Genomic DNA, 21,331 nt, shown 5'->3' on the forward strand with positions numbered 1-21,331 from the left:
GTATCCAGACTTGCAGTACTACGGATACCAATTCCTGTCGACAGAAGAGCGAAAGAAACTAGAAGACTGGCATGCAACGAAAAAAGACGAGACGTTTCATTTTCGAGAAGACATGTTGCAATACTGCCGCTCGGACGTCGATATCTTGCGACGGAGCTGTCTCGAATTTAGAAAGTTAATGATCGACGTGACGACCATCGAAGAAAACGTTGCACAAGCAGACGGAACGTTAAAAATACAAACTACTTATGGAGTCGACCCTTTCGATTACGTCACCATCGCAAGTGTATGCATGGGCGTATTTAAGTCTTTATTTTTGAAAGGCAAGGAAAAAATACAAATAACCAAAGACGGGGACACGAAATGGTACGACATCGAACATTTAAGAGGACTGCAAGTGGTCAACGTCGAAGAAGCATCATGGGTCTCCTTAGTCGACCTTCAACATGACGAGAACGTGCAAATAGGCAAACGACAGTTCGAGAGTCCAATAGCAGTCGTTCCCTCTCAAGGGTATACAAAACGCGATGACTACAGTAAAGTTTCGATTCAATGGTTAGAGTGGTTAATGGAAAAAAGCCGTCAGCGGGGAAACCCCATTCATATTTCACACGCTCTTAACGGAGGTGAATATCAGATTCCAGGCACGAACTACAGATGTGACGGATTTGTCCCCTCTCCAACCGGAAAAGGAACAGTTTACGAATTTTATGGTAAGACCATAAACCTACATATCTTTAACATTTACCCCCTCTCCCCCTCAATTGAAGGGGGGGGGGGGCGGCGGCGGCGGCGTATCGAGTGTTGACCATAAAATACGTTTATTGTTTTCTCTCATTTTTAACAAAAAAAAATAGGTTGTGTGTTCCACGGTTGTCCGTCTTGTTACGCCGAAGATCGTCATCATCTCAGACATCCTTCCACCAATCAGACGATCCAGGAATTATATGAAATGACGAAGAAGAGAGAACGAGAGCTCAAGGATCTAGGATACAAAGTCGTCTTTATTTGGGAACATCAATTTAAATATCAACTGGAAAAGAATGCGGCGTTACAGCAGTTCGTGTCGACATTGGATATACAGGACAGATTGGACCCACGTGATAGTTTTTTTGGTGGTCGAACTAATGCCATAAAATTACACTACAAGGCGGCGGAAGACGAAACCATTCAGTACTACGACTTTACCAGTCTTTATCCATGGACAAACAAATATTGTCGATATCCCGTTGGACATCCTACCATCGTCACGGACAATTTTCAAGACATCTCTCAGTATTTTGGACTTGCTAAAATTAAAATTTTACCCCCTAGAAATCTCTATCAACCCGTGCTTCCTTACAGTTCGAATGGAAAATTGAAGTTTCCCTTGTGTAGAACTTGCGCTGACAATGAAAATCAGAACGATTGCACGTGTTCCCTAGAGGAGAGGGCCATCACGGGCACGTGGTGTACTCCTGAAATTCAAATGGCTATGTCTAAAGGGTACACAATCTTGAATACCTACGAAGTCTATCACTTTGCCGAGTCGTCCATGTACAACGCCGACTCGTGTGAGGGGGGATTGTTTACTCAGTACGTCAACATGTTCTTAAAAATTAAACAGGAGGCGTCGGGATTTCCAGTTGATTGTAAAACGGAAGAGGCAAAACGTAAATACATCGAGGATTACAAAGAAAAAGAGGGCATAGATTTAGAATACGATAAAATTATGCTGAATCCAGGGTTGCGATGTTTAGCCAAACTCTGTTTGAATAGCTTCTGGGGCAAATTTGGTCAGAGGTTGGGGATGCAACAGTCCACGTTTATTCACGAAACGGAGGCCGAAACATTTTTTCAAATGCTCATTGATCCGACCAAAATCCCCCACAATTTCCACATCGTCTCAAAAGACATTCTTCATTTAGAATGGAGCAACAGTCCTTTATTTACTCAATTCGATAACAAAACCAATATCTTCCTTGCATCGTTTACCACTATGTGGGCTCGACTGAAATTGTACAGTGTTCTCGATCAATTAAATGAGAACGTATTGTATTTTGATACAGACAGTGTCATTTTTAAGACGAAACGGTCGGACGATTTGAGTTACCTTCCCATAGGTAATTACTTAGGAGAATTAACGAACGAGATCCGCCCCAAAGACGGCTACATTGTTGAATTCGTCTCGGGGGGTCCAAAGAACTATGCCTATCGCACATCGTCTGGCAAAGAAGAATGTAAAGTTCGAGGATTTACATTGAACTGGGCCAACTCGAAATTAATCAATTTCGAGGCCATAAAATCGATCATCTGTACGTCACCCGAAAGTAAAATCGAGATCGTCAATCCTTGTAAAATTTCGAGGGACAGTAGAAAGAGAAAACTTCTCAACAGAGTCGAAACAAAAAACTATAAAATGGTTTATACCAAACGTAGAATTCTACCCAATTTAGATACATTGCCATTTGGATTTTAAAAGAATAACGATAACGCTAAAATGTATATTTGTACATCATTTTTATTGAATTCCGTTCACCAGTCATGTAAAAATGTTTTTTTTTATTTTCATTTCATAAATGTCAATATGCCATCCAAGGAATGTTTTTGTTCTTCTTTTTGCGTCTACCATCAGATATTCCGGGAGGTCTGCCGATAGTTTGCTTCTTGCTGACAAAACCCCTTCCTTCTTGTAACATGCTGTTTTTATCTTCTTTATCGCCCATAAGTTCCTTTGGGAAATTCGGAGTATTTTGAGTCTCTGTAGAGGACAATTGTTGTTCGACATGTTGGCCCACAAGACGGTCATACTTTAATTTAGGTACAAGTATAAATTCTTTTGCCATTTTTTATGAAAAACTCGACACGATGGGTTTCAATAATAAAGGCACCAATTCAATGTGGTTTAATAATATTCGACGTTTTTCCTTGTTGCTCACTTCTCTGGATCCCGGCTTGCGAATGTCTAATTCGAATGGTCTCAGTTCATTTATATACTTTTTGGGCAAAGGATATGTACCAGTATAAATATTTAGAGCTATTTCACTCATCACGTCGAATTGCTCGCTAGTAAAGGTTTTCATAATTAGTTTTTGTTGTGTACTGTCAGCATACAAAAGGAAATTTAAAAGAGCTCTATGCTTCTTCACCGTCTGCTTCATGATTATCAACTAAGACGAAATGTTTTAACTACAACTTTATATAGGTTGATAAATAATCATAAGTATGCAAGACCTTAACTGGTATTCCCTCTTTTGTGTAGGCTCTAAGCAGACATGTAAGTACCCAAAATTTCTTCTGGTCGCCGAATCATAAGCGGCTTTGAAAAAAGAAACCTGTCCCGGTAATACATGAGAACCGAACGTGATAACCTGTCTGGAATCGCGGTAATTTTTAAACAAAATAACATTCAGACAATTTAACGATATGGTCCTGGCATATTTCCCGGGAGGATAAAGGTTCTGTGAAAGCATCACTGTAGTCACGTTTCTATGATGAGATGTCACCGTAAACAGGTGAACACAATCTTGAGATTGAGCTATTTTTAACATCAAATCATCCAAGACCAAGATGGTGTGATTGACTCCCTCCGTATACTGTTCTATGTCTTCTTTAGACGGCAAACCTTGGTGTAATGTGAAGTTTGGGATTGACCGAGACATGTCGTCAAAGATGGGCTGGTATTCGGTGTAGGCGTAAATAATCTTGTCCACCGGAACAGAGAACATTCCGTTCGCATGTTGGAGAAGTGATTTAGTAAAATAGGTTTTACCACTCTGTGTGCAACCACAGATCAAAATAGTCGTAGGGGCAGAAAATGGAAGCAAAGCTTTCGTTTTCCACCAGTCGTTCATGATCACTGTTTCTTTTTCCTTGGCCATTCTTAAACTGAGAGCACGTGGCGTTTAACCTCATATTTATATGTACAGTTTGAACTCATTTTATTAATATCTCACATAGTCATGCATAAAATGTTTTACAAGAGTATCATTGACATGTATGTTAGGAAACAAAGCATACACCCGATTCAACGAATATTTGAAACACAATCTGGCAATTAAATACACCAATACATAAAGCCCACACCAATCAGAATAATAGGGTTGCAATGGGATTGTTTTGAAAGTACAATGCATTTTATTTTTATTGAAAAAGTTCTGTATATCGGGATTATAATCGGCTGGTGATTTTCCAAGACTGTCAAAAAATTCTACGTGAAACGAGTCAAACACAATAAACGCAACCCAATGTTCTCCGGGGAACGGTAAAGGTTGTGTGTTCACGATAAATGCACTCGGAAACTGAGTCACAGTTGCAGGTAGCGTGTTGCTAGCAAACACTCCTTTTACGTAACGTCTTAAGCATGGGTCCGTTCTCACAATATTTAACATCTGCGTCGAGTTCATTGTTGAATATAATTGATGTCACGTGACTTATCCACCTCAAGCAGGGAAGAAAACGTAGCAAATACAAGGGCGTTGGCAGCTTTAGTTGTAGCTTCTTTGAATTTCAGTTCCAGTCTGGTATTTCCTCGACGAATGAGGTTTAAATATTCTTCGCCAAACCCGCAAGGATCGATGGTGAAGACAAACAAAGAGTATCCCGATCCGAAATTTTCTCGGGAGATATCCAGTCCAGCATCAGAGTTCCATTTTTCCGATGCTTCAAACAGACGAGTGTAAGCTGCCACATACTGTCCCGCCGAGAAGTCTGTTTTTAGTGATCTACCAGGTACGCTTTCTCCGTTGACGTATATACCGACATCTGTTACTCCCATGTGTTCGAAATTGAATGGGTTGGCCGAATAATCACCATTGACAGCTTTCTGGTCTACCAGAGCTACCACAATACGGTCTGGTACAGCCTGTGGGAAAATATTGTCCCAGTAAAATTCAGTCGATCCTTTGGGTATCGTGTTCGTTTTAGTTCGTTCCTTGATATCGTATACTTTACAGGCGTCGATTCTATTTGTTTACTGTGGTTCAGCAGAACGCCAGGATCAACTCGTACCTTTGCAACTTTGAACACGACATCCAACAGTTCTAGTTTGTAAGCTGCTGAAGATTCTGCAGACATGATTACAAACGGGGTGCTGGATCTAAATAGTTTGATGTAAATATCTACTCCGTTTATCAAGTACTTGTCTAGATCAAAGATATCTTCCTTCAGGTTTCCTTCAAGCTCAAAAGTTTTACTTTGCTCAGTAAAACCGTATCGTAGCACCAATCCAGCATTACCTCCGTTGTAAGCGTTGGCGTCGTCCATCTTCCTTTCGTCTTTATAGAACAATTCTGACTGCTTTTGAGACTTCAAGTCGTCTTTCCCACTGAACAAAATTGTCTTGAGATACGCTTTCCATGGATAGTTGTTTGTATTGAAGGACACCAGTTTGTTGTTTAAATAGACGTCCATCTGAGAAAACATACTTTGCAGAGGTAGATTGACGATACTCGTTTTTTCTTGTTCAGCCAAAGCTGTTCCGTCGGCTTTTAAAATCCGTGCTTTTACGTAAAATTTACTTCTTTTTAAATCTATATATTCTGCACCCGAACCCGAAACTACAATTTCGATTGGTGTGTCTGATACACCTATGCTGGATATTGGTCTAGCTTCCGTTCTGTCTTTGATTGGAACGTGCTGCCGTCTTCCTCTTCTTTGTAGGAATGACGGAAGATCCAGAACAGGGCCTTTTTATACTCTTGCTGTGTACCTTGACGGATGGAACACCTTCTTTGATATCATTCGCGTGTTCAGTTTTCGCCCTTTCCTCCACTGCAGCTATGGGAGTCACGTGAGTTGAGTTCACGGTAGATTCTAATTGTGAGTGTGGCCTCAAAGGAATGACGTAAGATCTATGTCGTTTTCTTCCTCTTCCTATTTGCTTAGGCTTGTAGCTGTAAGGATTAAACTTCTTCTCTGCCATATTTTTGTAAAACGCTTCCCAGAGTCTGGGGTCGCTAACGTAAGTCTGACTGTTCATCATAAAACGTAAGGGGACTTTTTAAAATGAAGTGTCACGGTCACCGGTCCATCTAAAAATGAAACCAAGTTCCCTTCTCTGTCAGTTATATATATACAGATCTGTTGTAATTCACAGATTTTCACCGGAATGTAATAGGGTACAGTAAACGCTATGTTTTCTGGGTTTTCCCCAAGACATACACGTCTCAAAAGAGGGGCGTCTTTCCCCCCAACAATCGTTTCCTCACAGATATCACAACACACAAACAACTCCGATTTCTTCTTCTTTGAAGAAATCCAACTCTCTGTTGAGAATTCTGTTAATGCAACTGACCAATATACTTCGAATGGAATCTGCTTATTTAATTGAACTCGGAAACAATTTGGTTTGTTATCAAAATAGTCAGAGCAGTCGGTAGACGTCAATACCATTCGGACGCTCATTTTGAATGAAAAAGGATAGATGAAACTTGCTCGTTTTTATTGGGCGTTTTCTAAAGAACTTTCTGGAATCCACGAGTTAAATTTACGCGGCCATCCTTCATATTTTACAAAGGCCTCTTTTATGTTCCCCCGACGCCGTCTTTTCAACACTTTTTCAACCCTGTACAATACATCTCCTGTTTTTATGACTTTCTGAAGTTCCGATTCGTAGAAGGTACCTTCGATTGCGTCATCGTCTAAATCTCTTACTTTGTACACAGGAATCCCTCCGTTTTTATATCTGACACTCACTTTAAAATATTCTCCTGTCCATTTTTGCTGATAATCTCTTTGAAAGGGATGTTTGAGTTGTGATATTCTCACATTGTCTCCGATTTTGTACTTAAACACAGGTTTTATTCTTTTTCGTAATACTTTGTTTGATGTTTTTACGTCCTCTTCAACGTTAACATTTTTGTCTAGTTTGGTCTTTTTCTGTCTCGATAGATATGTATCTAGTCTGATTTCGTCAGCATTATCTTTATTCACATTAGCGGGTGCATTACTACCCAAGGACCTGTGTGGTCTTTTGTTATAGCTGTTCACCAGGTCTTGTAATACAGTCACATAGCGGTACGTTCTTGTCTTCATGAAATAGCGATACATTAAATTTTTCATGGTGCGTATTACCCTCTCCGCATAATTTGCTTTAGTTTCGTTTTGAGTGTATATAACACTAATAGCTTCTTTTTTTAAGAAAGCTTTTACCCAACGATTTTTTAAATTCGCTACCCTTATCTGTTCTCAATGTGTGCGGTTTTCTTCCTTTTTGAAAAACTGATTTCAACCCCTCAATGATCGTTTGATTTTGTTTATTTTTCAAAGGAACGATAAATAAAAATCGACTGAATATGTCTATTAACACTAGCAGAAATTTGTATCCATCGTTATGAGAAGCTATATTGCTGACGTCTGCCAAATCACCATCCCACATAGAGTCAATCGTGTCAACAACCACATTTGAGCGAGGAAATGTCTTTCGAATCGGTTTATACAGGCTGTAAGCATCTTCGTTATTTAAAAACTGTTTAATTTTTTTGTCTACCAATCTTATATTTGCCCTCTGATTTTACAGCTTGGTACAATTTTTCGGGACCAGCAAATGCGCCTGGTTTACCGGGTGTATAATAAAGCTCCCGTAAGTAATCCGTGTAGTTTGACATACTTGACACAAACTATCTACATGATTCTAAGTGCACAGTTATATAGCAAAACACAAGTCTTGTTTGGTCGATTATCATTTTCTTTTTGTTGGAATACAATATTTTCATACATAATATATATATATATATATATATATATATATATATATATATATATATATATATATGTATAGATATATATATATATCCTAGCCACCAAACGTAAAATATCAATTAAAAAGTTGTCATTCAAAATCACTCTGCAGGTTCATTGGATCTTGAGTATCTCCAGAGTTGCATTCCATGGAGGAGGATAGAGTCTCTTGTGGGTCGTATCCGAAAGGAGTACATTCGGGACAGTTAAGCATTCCAAGCTGATTCTGGTGAGACTCGCTCAGAATGCAGAGTTCTACGTCTTTTAACTCCGGAACATACTCATGCATCTCTTCGACAGCATACCCAAGTCTTGCCAACTTGTTCCTGTTTAGTGTGACTCCTTTCTTTGTTGGAACCGGTTGTGTAGCGTCATCTGGTTTCCAGAAATGTCTTATGTCTATGTAGGATTGTTCGGTGATAATGAAACGAACACTCCTCCGCCAACATGCCACTCTGCTTCGTCATTTTCTTGTCCGACATTGTCGATGTAGCTTTGGATATCTGGCAAAAGAGCTTCAAACTTCAACCATCGGTCTAAAGGAAAGGTAACACCCTTCTTTGTGGCAATGAGTCGGCCGTGGGACTCTGCAAGGTGTCGGATATGTATGTAAAGTATCCCCTTGTAAGGCATGGCAGTGAGAAAGAGGTCGTTTACGTCATCTAATGGTATTCTACATCTTTGCTCCTGCTCGTCTTTTTTAGATTCAGACGTACCCCTGTCTTTCATGTTGATCACTAACGACCTTGCCATGGCTAACTTCTTTTCGTATTCGGTTTTTGAATCTTCATCAGTGTTCATCAGGAGTCTGGATAGGTCGCCTTGGTTAGCTTTAAGTAATGCCTTTCGGAGTCCCATAAAAGCCGTTGAACCTCGACGCAAAATAATGCTTAATAGTTTCCTGTTTTTGTCATAACTGGTCTTTTCGGCTTCTATTTGCTGTCTCATTTCATCTGTAATGATGTGCGAAGCGTATAAGTGTCCTGCTACTGAACCAGACATCATCTTCTTTACCAATGTAGAGTAGTTTGCTTTGATGAGATCTTTGTGTTTTTGCTCCATCTTGCTGACGACAAAGACTTTCAGAGAATTGGTGAATTTTCCAAATTGATTTAGGTTTATATACAATTTAGATCACGTGGTGGTGTGTGTAATCGTATGACGTCATTGACTGTAGACTCCTCCTTGACTGTAGACTCCTCCCTGACTGTAGACTCCCAATTTAGATCACGTGGTGGTGTGTGTAATCGTATGACGTCATTGACTGTAGACTCCTCCTTGACTGTAGACTCCTCCCTGACTGTAGACTCCTCCTTGACTGTAGACTCCTCCTTGACTGTAGACTGCTCCATGACTCTAGGTGCTGACATTAAAATAGAATGCTGCCTTTGACTGTCATCTAGCTTAGTGTAATTTCTTGCTATTATTTGTAAATGTTTCTCCAATACAGGGCTAATGATATTTGATGCGTTTTCTATTCGTCTTTTAAAGCGATATCTGTCCAAAGCCATGGTCATCCATTCCCCTTTTCGATCTTCATAGGGAATAGGGATAACCGTTAACTTTTCTGAAAAGTGCACAGTCTTGTTCTTATTCTTCATCCCTTGATTTATTATTTCTCACTTTTCTGTGCTTTTAAAATAGAATCATCCATATGATTTACAGATGCTTTCAGGTATTGCCACTGTGCTCTGGTCAAGATAATTCCTTCATCTCCAGGTTTTCCGTTATGAAACCGTCTTATATCAATCTGAACAGTTTCATTGACACATATCCTGACGTAAATCTCATTTGAAAGGGGATACTGATCCACAAATGAACAAGTTTTAAGTGCACTGTTTAATGTAGGGCGTAAAACACGGTATATCAAAGTGTCGTCTTTCTTCTTCTTCTGGTGTAGGACACTGACAACAACGCACAAAGAAATAATGAGCGCGACCGCAAAAATCCCAGGTATAATTATTTTTATTCTTTTTTTTCAACTCATCTTTTAGCATGCCTTTACACTCGTTTCCACAGTTATTTGTTAGAAGTTCCATCATGACCATTTGTTCAGTCATTTTTTGTCACATTGATTGTGTTTTTGTGTTGTCTAGCGTTTTTATACCCTCAACTCGCCCAATGAAAAATTAACGCACACATCTCTGTGTAACTTAAATCGTAAAAGTCCTTCTGGGCATAATTCGACGTTTCATTAGGTATTCTTCGGATCCCCAGCTGTCTACAACATCGTAACCGTTTTTCATTTTTTCTTTAAAATCATTCATACATGTCTGTTTTTTGTCAAACCATTGACTCTCTTGTAAAGTCCATTTTTTCTTGTCACTGTTTTTTAAAGCATTCCATGCTACAATTTTCCATTTGTACTGCTTCTCCTTAGTTTCCATTTTTAATAACAAATCAGTATCATCGTTGTATTTATCTAAAAACTACCCCTAACTGTAGAGTGTCCTTGAAGAGTCCCACCTTGACTGTAGACTACCCCCTGACTGCAGAGCGCCCTTGACTGTAGACTCCCTTTAAACCCATGACGTCATCCTGACTGTAGAGTGTCCTTGACTGTAGACTACCCCCTGACTGTAGACTACCCCCTGGGGAAAACCATGACGTCATCCCTGGGGAAAACCCATGACGTCATCCCTGGGGAAAACCCATGACGTCATCCTGACTGCAAAGTGACTGCTCTCTGTCCCCCTTACTACTAGCATGCCTTAAATACTACTGCCACAGTTTACATCACACAAATTTGCTCGCTCAACAAAGTTGAGTGATGTGGCCAATAGTCGACTACTGTGTTTGTTAAATTAAGTTGCCATGTAACACCTTCTACATCAAGTATGTTTGTAATCCTTTGAATCAAAAGAATTGTGATGCGAGAACAAAGTATTTAGATCAAAATGGCAAATTGTTTTCGTCTTTGTCAGTTGGATAGAAAAAAGATTTTTCGTCAGGTTTCAATTTTTGTCTAAAATTTTTAAAACAATAAAAATGGTGTTTAGAAAGTTTCAGTCTGATTAAAATCAAACCTTCCACTAGCTCCTTTATTTTGATGGTCGCGTGGAAGGTCTGAAGAAGCTGCATAAGGGTTCACATGCGAGTGACCTTTATCGATGAATATTTAATCGGATGCTAATTACAGGTTATGAACTTTTCTAACCAATCAAATTTTGTCTCTGAAATCCAACTTGGAAAGTATTAGAAAATGGCGGAGGTAAACGTGGACGAAGTGATAAAGAACGTTTGTGTAAAATTTTCAGTGGAGAGTTTGAAAACTGAACAATACCACATGCTGCAATCTATGCTAGCGAAAAAGGACTGTATTGCCGTGTTGCCAACGGGATTCGGTAAATCTTTACCGTATCAAATTTACCTCCCAGTTGTTCGGGAACTAGGACGTCTAGGCCCACAGACTGAGCATATAATCGTGTGTTGTCCTTTACTTGCCCTGATGAAAGACCAGGTCGAGCGACTTCACAGTATTTCAGAACTACGTGTTGCATACAAAGGTAATTTAAAGATTCAATTTCCTAACTTGTCATAAAACATTACACCATGCACCAGCATGCTCATCTATTTATTCCGAAATTTCTCTGACGTTCACAGTGGCGATTTATAGTGGTAATTGACGTCATTATTGAAGTCTAACCAAGTCTATATGCTATATATGTTTAGTCTAAAAATTTTATCATATTTTCTATCACTAAGAAAAAAAATACCAGCATCTCATTAACTGTTAAGACAAAAAATACGATCAGACCACACAAGATGATAAAACCGTTCTTTTTCAAAAGGTAGCAGTCATGAGATGGATGAGTTGATAAACAGAGGAGAATTCGACATTTTATTTGCTTCGCCTGAATCTCTTGTTGGAGATTCAAAATTCCGACAGCTGTTACAAAATTTCAACGTGGGCATGATTGTGATAGATGAGTTTCACACAATTGCAACATGGTAAGATTTAATTATTTAACAGATACTGTAAAAAGGGTGATTTTAAATTCTTTGCATCCATTATTTGCCAACAATCTTATTATTGTAAAAGTTAAAATTGTGCAAAATTATGAAACAATACACAAATTACTAGGAAAGTCTACTTTCAGTGAATGCATCTTCGCTAGCCAAGGGTTTTCGGTCCACTTTGCTCCCCATAAACCCTTGGCGGATTTCATTACGAAAACTCGGTGACGTGGTGGCGCTATCTAGCGAGCAACTTGAGTTGCGCCCCTTGCATTTTTACATTTAAATCGAATTAAACAACAGGTTATATACACACTACGGCATTAATACAACTTGAAAACATGTTGACTACCGAATATCGGAACATAATTAACGATGCTATTAAATACGAATTAAGTTATAACCTAGGGAAAGCACGGAATGTTTTATTCATAGTGTTTTGTAAGGACCTGTACCGGGAGTGAAAAAGTCGCCGATTTATATGAAAGCTTTCATGCCATAACATCAGGTATCGTTGTCGTGAATATTGCGGACCAAAGAAATTAAATAAAACAGAGCTCACTGAACCTTTAAAAGCAATAACCATAAGCAGGAACGTATATACTAACGAGATAGGCAACTTCTACATTCGCCATGTTTACTTCCCATGCTATCACGCGGGCCTTGACAAGTTTGTAGAACTATGGTCAATCCCAGTAAAATATATAGGTTTTTAAAACGATCTGGTTAGATCATCGTTGGGGAGGCACACGGGCCCTGGAAGTTATTGTAAATATATTGAATGTGCATGTATAAAAAAGTAAGGGTAGGACACTCTTTTTGGGGCGAAATCGGGTTTGACGAAGTCTGGGCGTTCCTCAAACGAAATTTCGCGAAAAATCGTTCAAGTATACTTTACTTACGACATATGTATACATTCGTTCCGCTCCAATGCTGTTACGTCGAAGAAAAAGGTGTTTTTATACATCCAAGTGCCTAAGATTTTCGCTAGACTGGTTTACATCCGGTTTAATCGCAGTGAATCGAAAGGTAAATTGAAAGGTAAGTTCTGATTGGTCAATAATGAAATAAATTCTTTAATTTCTTATCGATATTTGTCAATCTTCTTCATAATTCTCGCATTTCATTGTTGAAAGGCCAAACTACCCAGTATCTATATGCATAACTCCTTTCAAACATTTGATACATACTCACCATAAATTGTTATCAGTTTCGCAACCTTATTGACGAGCAGATTTATTTTATTATTAACTAATCAGAACTTATCTTTCGATTCACTGCGATTAAACCGGATGTAAACCAGTCTAGCGAAATTCTTAGGCACTTGGGTGTATAAAACACCTTTTTCTTCGACGTAACAGCATTGGAGCGGAACGAATGTATACATATGTCGTAAGTAAAGTATACTTGAACGATTTTTCGCGAAATTTCGTTTGAGGAACGCCCAGACTTCGCCAAACCCGATTTCGCCCCAAAAAGAGTGTCCTACCCTTACTTTTTTATACATGCACATTCAATATATTTACAATAACTTCCAGGGCCCGTGGGGAGGCACTGTATTCGAGAACTTGTGTCTCAATTTGTTAAAAGCACCGAATGTTTTACCAAAGATCACACATGTGTTTTCTTTTAAAGTTTATATTTACAAGCACTGCGATTGGATCAGCTACTCGCAGCTGCAGCCAATCATAAAACAGATCTTGTCACCGAGTTTTCGTAATGAAATCCGCCAAGGGTTTATGGGGAGCAAAGTGGACCGAAAACCCTTGGCTAGCGAAGATGCAGTGAATGAAACAGTTTTCAATTTATTAAAAATGTAAATAGATGAAAGAAGAGTGGAAAACCCTTCTTAAAAGTACATGTATTTAATATATCGTGAAAAACCTTATCCTTAAACCTTACCCCTCCTATATTAACAGTTTCTATTCATTATCAATAATAGAGGGAGACTTTGTCACACAGACAGGACTGGTAAGGATCATAGTTTCTTTAAGTAAGATTTGTTCTATTTTTTTTTTAGGGGAGGGAACGACGACTCCGATGAATATCTTGTTTTTAGGAAGTGGTTCCGCCATGTAGGAGAACTGAGATCCCTGTTTCCATCGGCACCAGTTCTGGCCCTCAGTGCTACATGCACCAACAAGATAAAAAAACGTGTCATGAAAGTCATGGGATTAAGAGAAAATGACACTACCCAGATCTCTATTTCCCCAAATAAGCCAAATATCAAATTGGTAGTGAAGAAAGTGAGTAGTGAAATTGAAACTGCAATTTACTGGCTAGTAGATGCACTTGGTTTACTTGGGGAATCATTTCCAAGAACTCTTGTTTACTGCAACTCCATATCAGACGTTTCTAAGTTATACAATCATGTTGTTAAAGAACTTGAGAACTGTACAAATCTAGTTGAAATGTTTCATTCAGAGACTCCTGAGGACAAAAAAGAGAAAATAGTGTCAGCATTACGAAATAAAGACAGTTGTGTACGAATAGTGATTGCTACTTCAGCTCTTGGAATGGGAGTAGATGTTCTGAATTGCAATTCAGTAGTTCTGTATGGACCTCCACGATCAGTTGTAGATCTCGTGCAAGCAGTTGGCAGAGTTGGAAGGGATGGTTTACCATCGGTTGCTTTAATTATTTACAATTCCCACCATTTGCGAAATGTAGACAAAGAAGTGAAAACTTTTATTTCTTGTCAGAATTGCCGCCGAAAAGAATTGTTGAAAAATTTCATATCCGACACTGACTTACTTAAATTTACTGACGAAACATGTCATACATGCTGTGATTTATGTGCTGAATTGTGCAAATGCAATCATTGTTCTGTGTTAGATATTGAAAAATTGTTTAATAATGAATGTTTGAATTGCTCAAGTGACAGTGATGATACTATTGATTATGATTGGAATGTTGATGAACTAGACATGGATTTTAGTTTGTTTTTCTAATACCGGTATGAATTTCAGGGTTTTTCCAACAAAAATACCCCATTGGAATCATGTTGTGTGTGTTCATACGTGTAGATAAAATTAATTTTATCAAGCTATGTACTCATGTATCAGTAATTGAAATAATTCTTGATTATTTAAGGATCCTAGCAATAATAAACTCTTGTCTTGTTTAACCAGACGCTCGGCTGTCTCCATAAATATCCGACAAGCAGAGAGTCTCTCTGCTTGTCAGAGATTTACGGACAAATCTCCGACAAGCAGTGAGCCGAGCGTCTGGTTGAACGAGACTAAAATGAACTCTGGCGTAGGAATAATTCCTATGCCAGAGTTCAATATAGTCTTGTATTCTGAATCATACTGCTACAAAATTACCTGAATTGTTCGTACCTTTTAAAATCTGACTATTTTCAAGGTATTTAACTAATTTTATCAATTATTTTAAAGTACTAAGTCTTGCCAGCGGTTATGATTTGTGCTTAAGTGGAAACACTGTTTCACTTCCGGTTTGCCAGAGTAACTGCATAGGAGAGCTGATTAAAATCAACTCCCAAAAAAAGACTTTAAATGAAACTGATAATACAAGATACAGGAATCTATCAGGTTTTTTTTTATAATATGGACCTCTTTAAAATTCCTTTGAAAGAACAGTAACTTAAATAGTCTGATTGAAAAGTTTTTACTGTTAATGAATAAAGAACATATCTGTTTATTTTCTCATTAATTCAACATTATAAAAGGTTTGATTTTAATAGGACTGATAAGAACTGTTCCATTCACAAACACATTTACAATGAAGTGCCAAGGTTGGACAATTTTGCTTGTTTTCTTCTATATGTCAAGTTTGCAATATAGGAATGAAAGGCTATAGCTTTGTTTTGATTATGCTTTACTGTATACGTTTGAATGGTATTTAAACATTAAAATAAATATAAACAAATATCCGAGTATATAGAATGAAATATTATTGAATGCATTTCCATTCCTGTAATTAATATTTAAAGAATACCGTTATATATTCAAGTAAAGTTTGAGCCCATGTTTATGAAGAAGTTCAAAAATTTATTCCAACTTGAAATCTGGTCTCGAAATATAAATCAATTACTGTTTGCAAGTGCAGATGAAAGGACATTAAATCACAGATTAGAAAATTGATATATTATCAAGGAATGTTGCATTTGTCCTAAAAAGGAAGCAGTTAGTACTTTCTATTGCGCAAACGACTAAATGGAGTTGACGGTTTGTGTCTGTGAATCATGATTGGCAATCCTTTGATCGAATTAGAGTACGGGTCCTTGTCCACAGAAAGGTCTCGACAATGCAATTGTCTCTTTGGCTGATATTCTAAACATCTAATTTCCAAGAGTTCTTTTGCTATCTTTGAAACATCCACTTTATAATTTGGAAGTTTGTGGAACCCTTTTCGGCCTTTTATTTCAGAAATCACATCGAAGTTTTTAACGTAGTTGATTAAATGTGGAAATTGCTTGGAACGTTCAATAATGTTCTCTTTGGTTTGATGGCCTGAAACAATGTTCTTACTGTCACGATTGATCATTTCAATATATTCGTCCAAAGCGATATTGTTGTTTTTTCCTCCCTGCAGGTTAATTGTTCGGTTGGCAATAAAGCGCTCCCTCTGTTGACTGGTAAGAGTATGGGGATTTTCACTCATGTCGACCAATTGTACACATCCAATAACATATTTCAGTTTGTTTGTTTTATTAAATATCGGCATTTCATATTTAGCTGATCGCACAGATCTTGCTCCATCTCCCATGTCAATTGCTGTATCAAGATTCTTTAGTAAAGCTGTAAGTTTAAACACTAATACAATGTAGTTAAATAATTCATCTGTATCTTTACATGGTGCTGGTGAAGACTTTTTTTTTTTTGGTGGGCACAACATGCTGGTGTTTGATAGTCTCATGCGCTTTCAAGCTTCCCACAGATGCATACGATTTGTCACAAAAGTGACATTTGAAATGACCATCTTCATCAGTATCTAACCAATAGTTCTCAGGGTGATTAGGGTCTTCCAAAATCGCTCTTAACTCTTCAAATATGTCATCTTTGTTGTCAAAAAACCATTTTTTCACTATCGTTTGGCACAAGTCGTTCATCCACGTTATTTTCTTGTCGTCACTTTCATCTTGAAACCCTTCTGGTAAATCAATTTGTGAATCAAATTCACTCTTGCCAAATTCTTTCAAAAACATGGTGCAGCATATGGCATCAAATACTGAATAGTAAAGCATTTTATATGCTCGGAATGAGTTTTTCACATCATGTTTCACGTTCCTAGCATTCAATAAATTCCGAAAATAATACAATGTTCCTCTGTCTGTTTGTGATGCTGTACTATAGGTTAGCTTTGCTATGGCCTGAAAAACAATATATATATATATATACTAGATTTTGACCCGTGCGTGCACGGGTTGACATTGCATATCTGACATTTACGAAATAGGTACATCGACACAGTTTATTATTGACATTTGCATAACAACGCTATAAGCCTACAATAATGGTATTAATTTCACTATACTTTCCTTAGTTTGATAAATCTAATTGTGTCTCGGGAAAGGCACTCACCACAGTTAGAATGCCTCCCTTATACCCGTAGTGTAGCAGAAAATTGCAGAATCGCTCCGGAACGATTTTGGAGAAAGTTAATGAAGTTGCCTTGAAAATAACAGTCAAATTCATCACAACAAACCTTTTTGAGAGTGCAAATACCTTTTAACTAAAAAATTTAATCCATAGAATGGAAGAATTCAACACCTTTTCACCAACGTACACGTATTTTCTTTATACAACTGGGTCCGTAGGACATTATTCATTTTTACGATAAAACATTTCTATCTTCACTCTCCTAACAAATATATAGTGTAACTCTTTTGCATGTAAACAAATATTTTTTGTCATCACGAAGACAAAAGTAAGTACTTAGTTGGAAGGTGTATTTGTTATTTTATACTTTCTCTCATAAGAAATCATTTATTTATATGAACAGAATATATAGCAAAAGTCCAATGAAAATTTACCCGTATATGTATTATCATTTCTGAGTTTATTCATGCAGATATGATATTGTGAAAACATAAACTAAAGATCCCGTTAGCGTTAATGTATTGCGCAAGCGCAAGATTGTAAAATCCAAAAAATCCAGGTGTTTTCCGGGATTTTTTGAGGATAGCGAAGCTTACCTGAGAAAAAATAAAAACAAATTGGTAATCTTCAAGTACCAATGATGTTTAAAATATTCTAAACAAAAGACAGTATTCTTCCGATTTATCGGTATTAAAGACCAAAAATTCGAGTCTATTATTTTAATATAGTAGTATAGATGTGTTAAATACACATTTCAAAGTAAAACATAGATGTAATTAACACCAAAAATTAGAATTGTAGTCCATGTATTATATGTTACCTACCTCTAAAAAGTTCATCATTCTGTGCCAGTCTTCTATTTTGGAAATGAATCCTTTGAGACTTTCTTTTGCAGACCCAGCATTTGACATGGCATTCTGTGCGCCTTGAATGCGCTCATCAGTTAATCTATCTCCTAAAAGAATGAGAATATGCATTAAAATAATCAATTACACAATTACATCTGTGGATTATTTATTGGGTATACATAGTGGCACATGTACATGAATCAGATATAAACTAATTGATGTTGTATATTATTATATATAAAAAAAAATTGCTAAAAAGTTGAACTTCCAAAAAACACTTCCTCTGCTATTTCTCCATCTTTCATGGGAACATATTTCTCGGTCAAGCCTTTCAATAACTGGATAACATCTTGAGTCTTATTCTCGTTGCAGTCGAACAATCCTATGGAGTACTGCAATATAAGAAACCTTATGATATATCTTCATAAAAATAAAATGAGAACTGGACAAGAGGGAAACTATAAGCTTTTCAAGATCTAAAAGTAAATAGTATGTAAATTTGTATGACCCCACCATATTTTCGCTAATTTGCAATCGCTACATAAAATTCATGTTCATGTAATAGGGCATGGTGTCTGCAATAAACTTGAAACCCCAATCAAGAATATTTGTGCCAAAATAGAATTATTAAAGTTGACACAGTAGTTGTAGAAACAAATAAAAATCTGACAAGTTTGTAAACAGAATATTAGTGACAGTCACATGTGATTTAAATTTGATTAAGCTTTCTGTTCAAGTAAGCAAATAAAAATGGTAAAGATTTTAAGACACACCTGCTTTGTTTTAATGCCAGAAAAGTCACTGTATCTATGTTTCAAATGCTTTGGATAGATATGCTCAAAGATGTCATGCATTTGGTCCAAGTTTTGAATTACTGATGTGGCCATTAGGAATGTCAATTCTTCCAAGAGCAAAGCCTGATCATCTAAAGATGGAATAAAGTTGACTGCAGACATATGGACCACCTCATCTGCCTCCAATGAAGTGCTTGGAATCACCCTATCTACAACTGCTATCACATTGAAGAGATGTAATGAAATGGTTTTGCTTTGGGAGGTGCGGTATGTGGGGATAATATTCTTGTCCCAATTATCACCTATCAATTGGTATTTCAATTCTCCGCCTTCACTCCAATTCTTCTTGATATCAAGTATTTCTGAATCTAGAAACGCTTCCCATGATGAAAGTTTCTTAGAAATGGACTTTGAAGTCGTGCACAATCCAAGTTTAGCCAATCTGTCAATATCCTGTAAATATAAACAAAATGTTATTTAGGTTTAAATATTTCAAATAAGAAATGTTTTACAAACATGTTACATATACAGCATCTTTTTATATCCAGAGTACCAGTAGTTGACCCTTGATTTTTTGTAATCTCTCAAAATCAATACATGTAATTATTAGGTCATCAACTGCTAAGTGAGTGCCAGTGTATCAGGTTTGATGTTTGTCAAGCAAAGGGCACTGGACAATAATTTGACCCTTCATATTGTGACCTCAAAATCAATAGAAGTCATTTACTTTCAATAGGATATCATAACATTATGATGTATTTCCATTCTTACATTAAAGATAATGATCAGACAGCATTTGGTCTACTAACTGAAGAACCCTGCTGAATCCACTGACAGAGGGACAGATAGGCCAAAAGAGAGCTCAATCTCCCTGGTTTGTGTCTAAGAAACGGACCCCCATTTCAAAAATAAACCAAATTGTCCCAATTTACTTATTAATAAATTCCAATTTTGTTACAATAAATGAAGGAGATTCATTTAACTTGACATTTGTTTCTATAATTCAGTTTCATTTTCAGAAACAAAATGCACAATAACATCAAAGCACACAATCTAAGAACACCCTGTACCCCAAAATACAATGACAGCTCTGAAAGAAGCTGAAAATTACATGTAATTTGTAAAATATTTTAAATGAATCTTACTCTTTGTTTACAAGCTCCGTGAGTCAAGATGAATCCGACCTGATATTGTAAGCATGACATCTGGTCACTTCGGCCATGGAGAGCAGTTGCAACAGTATTCATTAAGTGCACATACTTCTTTTCTGTAGGAGGAATGACTGTATCGCTGATAATAGATGAAACTATCTGGAGCATGTTTGGAGCTCTAATTTGTATTTCTTTGTTAAGCTCATCCCACGTGAACCTGAATATGGAGTCATATGATTTTGTCTGTAAAATTGATCCCGATCCACGCTTACAAAGTCTTTGGCACTCTTTAGATACAATCTTTGAGGCTGCAGAGGAAACCAGCTCAGGAACAGAATTGCTTAAAATGTCTAGAATGCACTTGTCAACATTTTGTCCTCGACACAATACACGGCAAATTTTCTTGTGAGAATCATTTGAAATAAATACAGATCTTTCACCATGACTGTAGTACACGGATAGCTATTCAAAACAGAAAATATAACATTTATTTAACAAGATCAATATTACATATATATGTCACAGTGTTTTCAAATTGGTATAAAGCCCATGGAAATTTAACATATCAGTACATCTCATTGTAAGCTATTAGTACATTTCATTGTAAGCTTATAGTTTATATAAGCTGATAGTCATACATTTCTGATTAAAAATCTCTTTGTTGTACAAATCACAGAAAACGTTACATATGAAATTTCTTTTTCCAGATCATTTTATTTGTGTTAAATCAACTACGGACCATATCAAATTCTATGCATACTTTTTATATATGAGGGTATGTCATGACCTTGATATTAGGTCATTCGGTCAAGGTCAATGGCATGAAATGTGCCAAATTCATGTTCGGTCCATACCTTTCTTATGGAAAAACATTATAAGTTTATGCTTCACACAAAGATTGCTTATGATCTGTGGGTATGTAATGACTGATCCTTAAAGGTCATATGAAACGATATCCTGACCATATTGAGTTATATACGGGAATGAGTTCATAAGTGCATATTTAATAAGACTGACATTGTTTTTTTGGATATTTTATGCAAAATGTGAGCGCCACAGTCGATCAAAATTACTTAATCGGGAAAAGGAACATTGACTTACGCGGCTTACCTCCCTTGCTTATGACGTCAGTAAGACCCAATCGCCTTATAAAGCTATGGTGTGAATACAAATATCCATGTCATTTTGCAGCATTTTAAAAGAAAAAAAATACTATTTTATATAAAAACTTGTATAATTATACAATAATCAACCACGTCAGTATTTTTTCTCTCAAGAAATGAAATCGTGTGCGTTTT

At 37.0% G+C, this 21,331-nt stretch overlaps 2 protein-coding genes and 1 pseudogene across 2 annotated transcripts in view; all 3 read right to left on the reverse strand.

The window, feature by feature from the left end:
- LOC128174613 (uncharacterized) overlaps window positions 1-21,331 on the reverse strand; it is a 151,616-nt gene that overhangs the window by 35,690 nt on the left and 94,595 nt on the right. The window lies entirely within an intron of this gene.
- On the reverse strand, window positions 7,788-9,629 carry LOC128173300 (uncharacterized; annotated as a pseudogene).
- LOC128173339 (uncharacterized) lies at window positions 18,050-20,288 on the reverse strand. The gene is made up of 4 exons (XM_052839034.1): window positions 20,028-20,288; window positions 18,862-19,335; window positions 18,354-18,480; window positions 18,050-18,195 (listed from the first exon to the last, which is right to left on the reverse strand). Exons 1-4 carry the CDS (start codon window positions 20,199-20,201, stop codon window positions 18,050-18,052), a joined length of 921 nt encoding a protein of 306 aa, XP_052694994.1. The 5' UTR covers window positions 20,202-20,288.

Source organism: Crassostrea angulata, chromosome 2 (genome assembly GCF_025612915.1).
Source record: "Crassostrea angulata isolate pt1a10 chromosome 2, ASM2561291v2, whole genome shotgun sequence".
NCBI classification, from domain to species: Eukaryota; Metazoa; Mollusca; class Bivalvia; order Ostreida; family Ostreidae; genus Magallana; species Magallana angulata.